Source organism: Coregonus lavaretus, assembly GCF_964263955.1.
Source record: "Coregonus lavaretus genome assembly, chromosome: 23".
Taxonomy (NCBI): Eukaryota; Metazoa; Chordata; class Actinopteri; order Salmoniformes; family Salmonidae; genus Coregonus; species Coregonus lavaretus.
The window spans coordinates 14,921,716-14,927,715 of NC_140010.1; the positions used below are offsets into that span (position 1 = coordinate 14,921,716).

Below are 6,000 nucleotides of genomic sequence, written 5' to 3' on the forward strand. Positions count from 1 at the left end.
TTCTGTATGGAGGAATGGTCTAAGATCCCTCCAAATGTGTTCTCCAATATCATAAAACATTTTAGGAAAATGCTCAGTGCCATTATCCCCGCAAGGTGAGGTATTGAAAGGTATTGATAACAGGGGTGCCAATCATGTTGACCCCTATCTTTTTGAGAAAAACTAATATGACCTGTTAAACAACATCTCTTTATCTGAGCAATTGTATAAGTATAAAATAATATAATTTTAAAATGTTTTTGAGCATACAATATAGCTCAGTATTTGTATCTTTATCAAGGGTACCAATAATTCTGGGCCTGACTGTCTATCTATAGTGACATTAAATTATTATTGTCACAAGAAGCTTCAGTTTGTGAACTAATATTTGAAAATGTTTGTGTTTCAGGGGCCCATCAGCGAGCATAATTTCGAAGCCTATGTGAACACATTAACAGATATGTACAACAGCTCTGAGCATGACTACTCTCCCGAGTGTAAGGCTCTCTTGGATAATATCAAACAGGCTATGAAGGGAATCCACGTTTAAGCTGTCGAGACATCAAGAGGAGGTATCTTTGAGTTGGGATAATGGCACTGGATGGCTGTGTGCAGTGCTGGCTTAGTTGCATGTATAAGACAAGGCTTTGGGAAATGTGTCGACATTTCACTGTTGAATACATTGCACTGAGACAATTACCAGCCAAAAATAATTTGTAATGTTTTTTAACGCTTCTGTATTCACTTGACATGTTTCTTCTGGTGAGATTTCTACCACCCTTGCACTTAATTATTTTGTATGGTTTGCTTGATTTAAATCTGTATTTGTTATTTTTTGTCTTTTTTATATTACTGTTATTTATCATCCTTATTCATCAATGTATTTATTTCCACACATTTCTTTTTATTTCTATCAATATAAAATGCTAAATATTTGAAATCCTTTGACTAATTCTGCACATTGTAAATTACATTGAAGCACGTTCCAGTTTCAATCATAGCTCTCTTTCGCCATCTAGTGATGGTTTATTTATATGTCAGCTCATGTCATAATAAAATAATTTGGATCTCCCATGAAGGTAGAGAACTCTACCAGAATAATCCAGAATCAACATGTTTTTTAGTTGTTGCTTTTGCTTTCTATTTAATATTAAACACTGAATGTATGGTAAGACTAAAGATCTTAAATGCAATGTTACTGTACATCTCTTAATTCAACAATATGTTAAATTGACTGCAATTGGGGGAATTGCTTTCAGCTCTTAGCAAAATGCAACATGCTTTTATTTAATTAAATGAACTGAATGTCAGATTCAACTTTGTGTGTGTCACTAGAATAGAGCAACTGACAGCACTAAGAAAATTGAAAAATCCACTTTGACAAGATGTTCATTCTTTTTCTTAAATGATATAGATATTAAACTGCCTTCTGTGCACACACTGTGTGTGCATATATGTGCCTACATGTAAATGAATACATAAAATATACAGTACTCTGTTTTGTGGTAGGACAGTATTATGTGGCTGGTGTCTAATTTATTGTACAGTACACTTTTCAAAGGAGAAATGTTCTTAATGACTGTTTATATGCCATTTCAAATATTTAAGCATTGTCTCGGTAGCTGTAATCTCAAAGTCAGGTCTTGAAGTTTCACAGGTTAAGAAGTGTTAGTGCTTTTTTACTTTTGACTTATCTTCAGCATGGGAAAAGAGGAAGTGGTTACACCACCATACAAACATTTACTCTGGTTTAAGCTATTCTGACATCCTTTACATACATAAAATGTTAGCTAATGTATACTTAATGGTGGTCGGTGGCATTTTAGTTTCTGTATATGTCACATCAATTTTTTAAATATCCCCCAAAAGCACTTGGTGGCGTAAATATCACTGCAGGTTCTTTAGGGCCAGATTCAATAAGCGTTTGCACCTTGGTAAATCAAGACCATATTGTCAATAATGTCAATAATGGACAACTGTCAATAAAAATATTTTCAGTCCGTCACTATTATGAAGCAAAAAGAGACAAACAAACAATGATATTGCTAGTTCTTAACTGTTTATTTTCAATTGTTTATGTGTTATTTCTTTTTAAATTGTGTTGTGAATCAGTTGCACTTTTTTCTTTTGTATTTCAGTTTATTTCTATTGCCCTGGGGTTCCAGAAAAAGATTAAGCTTTCTTTGTTTGTGAGCATTGCTCTTGATGTCACAGGAAAATGCTATTATTTTGACGTTTGCATGGGTTGATAGTCTTATCAAGTTACAATAAATTGAGTTTGACTTGGCCTACTACACATTTCCTGAGGAGGAATTGGAAGAGCATATCTGCAAAACAAAGCCAAATTAAGGACACTTGTTGAGGAAAATACTTTATTTTATCCAAATACTCAACACATTCTAAAGAATTGTAATCTTTAAAAATGTAATCATTGACGGTTTGTTTAACTTAATAATTGTGTTAATTTATTTATAATTCGTAATATTGAATTCATATACCACACATTGTTTGCTCAGGAAGTTTTGTGAAGAATATTTATTTTTCCCTGTTAGTATTTGATGTTTTGTAATGTGAACTGGATTTTTGTGGAATGATATTAGTATGATGAAACTGTACTGGACTTTTGTTTTTCATTAAAATGTTGTTTTTTCAGTTCAAGTAGTTTGTAAATCAAAAGTTCCTATTACTTTTACTATTTCATAAGCAGATATGCGCTGTGTTGTACAGTTTGTGTATGGTAGAAATAAAACTTTTTAAATGGTTGTGTGATTCTCAGATGTAAAGTAGTACGTTGGCAATGCCTTACAGCACAAACAATGAGCTTCTTTGACTGAAATCTACTTCACACTGTATTATATAATCTCTCTCAAAATGCATTTGAATGAGATTCAACAACTGCTCCTTGGGCAGTCATTATCTAATGGAAATGGAGAAGAAAATATTGGATGGCTCAATATTGGTTAACCCAGAATTTCCATGTTGGTGCCTCCTTCTCATCCCCATCCTCTCACTGTAGCTTCATGAAGTCGATACCAGAGTATGACAAGTCTGTGCCACCTGGTGGCGGGTATCAATAAGACAAGACATCTCAGATGAGAAAGTAGGCCATCTGTGTAATACAGTTAAATAGGCCTATTCTTTGTGCATTGTTGACAATTTTGTTGCGGAGAACAGAGTATATTCATTGAAATCCATTCAATCAATTGACAATCCTCATAGAATTCTTTGTGTGTAATACAGTGTATTATGTTTATTCACAATGAAGTTACAGACTAGAGTGAGCAGGCCTTGCCAAGTAGCAAGACTACAACAGTGATAGTTCTCAAAGAGAAAAGCAGAGAACAGTAAGAATCAACCCATTTGAACTTGTCACCTTATGTTGAGGTTGCTTGCTAGCTTACATGACATCCAGATACAGTTAGCAGCTTAGCAGTTTACGTTTCAGTACACCTCATCAGAACCAAGTATAGGCCAGCTACAGGTAAATGCCAAAATAAAGGAAACACTTGAGTAAATGGGGGATACAAAGTATATTGAAAGCAGGTGCTTTCACACAGGTGTGGTTCCTGAGTTAATTAAGCAATTAACATCCCATCATGCTTAGGGTCATGTATAAAAATGCTGGGCAGGCCATTATTTTGGCTACCATGGCTATGCCCCTATAGGATGATAATGCCCTTATGCACAGGGCACGAGTGGTCACTGAATGGTTTGATGAGCATGAAAACGATGTAAACCATATGCCATGGCCGTCTCAGTCACCAGATCTCAACCCAATTGAACACTTATAGGAGATTCTGGAGCGGCGCCTGAGACAGCGTTTTCCACCACCTTCAACAAACACCAAATGTTTCTTGTGGAAGAACGGTGTTGTATCCCTCCAATAGAGTTCGACACTTGTAGAATCATGGCTTGTGGTGACCCAACAACCTATTAAGACATTTTATGTTGATCTTTCCTTTATTTTGGTAGTTACCTGTACATTATTGTCCCGTGTAGCTCAGTTGGTAGAGCATGGCGCTTGCAACGCCGGTGTTGTGGGTTCGATTCCCACGGGGGACCTGTATGAAAATATATGCACTCGCTACTGTAAGTCGCTCTACAGCCATGGTCAAACGTTTTGAGAATGACACAAGTATTGGTCTTCACAAAGTTTGCTGCTTCAGATATTTTTGTCAGATGTTACTATGGTATACTGAAGTATAATTACAAGCATTCCATAAGTGTCAATGGCTTTTATTGATAATTGCATTAAGTTTATGCAAGACCTCTGCAATCTGCCCTGGCATGCTGTCAATTAACTTCTGGGCCACATCCTGACTGATGGCAGCCCATTCTTGCATAATCAATGCTTGGAGTTTGTCAGAATTTGTGGGGTTTTGTTTGTCCACCCGCCTCTTGAGGATTGACCACAAGTTCTCAATGGGATTAAGGTCTGGGGAGTTTCCTGGCCATGGACACAAAATGTCGATGTTTTGATCCCCGAGCCATTAAGTTATCACTTTTGCCTTATGGCAAGGTGCTCCATCATGCTGGAAAAGGCATTGCTCGTCACCAAACTGTTCTTGGATGGTTGGGAGAAGTTGCTCTCGGAGGATGTGTTGGTACCATTCTTTATTCATGGCTGTGTTCTTAGGCAACATTGTGAGTGAGCCCACTCCCTTGGCTGAGAAGCAACCCCACACATGAATGGTAATGTGGGCACTCACTAACTGTAAGTCGCTCTGGATAAGAGCGTCTGCTAAATGACTAAAATGTAAAATGTAAATGTCTCAGGATGCTTTACTGTTGGCATGACACAGGACTGATGGTAGCGCTCACCTTGTCTTCTCCGGACAAGCTTTTTTCCGGATGCCCCAAACAATCGGAAAGGATTCATCAGAGAAAATGACTTTACCCCAGTCCTCAGCAGTCCAATCCCTGTACCTTTTGCAGAATATCAGTCTGTCCCTGATGTTTTTCCTGCAGAGAAGTGGCTTCCTCGCTGCCCTTCTTGACACCAGGCCATCCTCCAAAAGTATTCGCCTCACTGTGCGTGCAGATGCACTCACACCTGCCTGCTGTCATTCCTGAGCAAGCTCTGCACTGGTGGTGTCCCGATCCCGCAGCTGAATCAACTTTAGGAGATGGTCCTGGCGCTTGCTGGACTTTCTTGGGTGCCCTGAAGCCTTCTTCACAACAATTGAACCTCTCTCCTTGAAGTTCTTTATGATCCGATAAATGGTTGATATAGGTGCAATCTTACTAGCAGCAATATCCTTGCCTGTGAAGCCCTTTTTGTGCAAAGCAATGATGACGGCACATTATTCCTTGCAGGTAACCATGGTTAACAGAGGAAGAACAATGATTTCAAGCACCACCCTCTTTTTAAAGCTTCCAGTCTGTTATTGTAACTCAATCAGCATGACAGAGTGATCTTCAGCCTTGTCCTCGTCAACACTCTCACCTGTGTTAACGAGAGAAGCACTGACATGATGTCAGCTGGTCTTTTTGTGGCAGGGCTGAAATGCAGTGGAAATGTTTTTTGGGGATTAAGTTCATTTTCATGGCAAAGAGGGACTTTGCAATTAATTGCAAATTCATCTGATCATTCCTCATAACATTCTGGAGTATATGCAAATTGCCATCATAAAAACCGAGGCAGCAGACTTTGTGAAAATTAATATTTGTGTCATTCTCAAAACTTTTGACCACGACTGTAGATAAGAGCGTCTGCTAAAATGTAAATGTAATAAGGTATTATTACACCTTTGATGAGGAAGGAGAACAATGGACAAAAATGCATAGATGAAGAGAACAAGTCAAAGTGTCACGCCCTGGCTCTGGGAACTCTTAAATGTTGAGCCAGGGTGTGGATTTTCTATGTTTATTTTTCTATGTTTTTTGTTCTAGATCGTTTAGTTCTATGTTGGCCAGGGTGGTTCCCAATCAGAGGCAGCTGTAGCTCGTTGTCTCTGATTGGGGACCATACTTAGGCAGCTTGTTGGCACCAGTTAGTTTGTGGGATCTTGATCCGTAAAG

General features: G+C 38.2%; 1 protein-coding gene across 1 annotated transcript in view; it reads left to right on the plus strand.

The window, feature by feature from the left end:
- LOC311098619 (suppression of tumorigenicity 18 protein-like) overlaps positions 1 to 910 on the plus strand; it is a 43,013-nt gene extending 42,103 nt beyond the window's left edge. Inside the window, exon 22 of the mRNA XM_084139150.1 lies at positions 389 to 910. Within this exon, the coding sequence (XP_083995276.1) occupies positions 389 to 529 (141 nt within the window). The 3' untranslated portion in view covers positions 530 to 910. The remainder of the gene's footprint in view (positions 1 to 388) is intronic.
- The last annotated feature ends 5,090 nt before the right edge of the window (positions 911 to 6,000 follow it).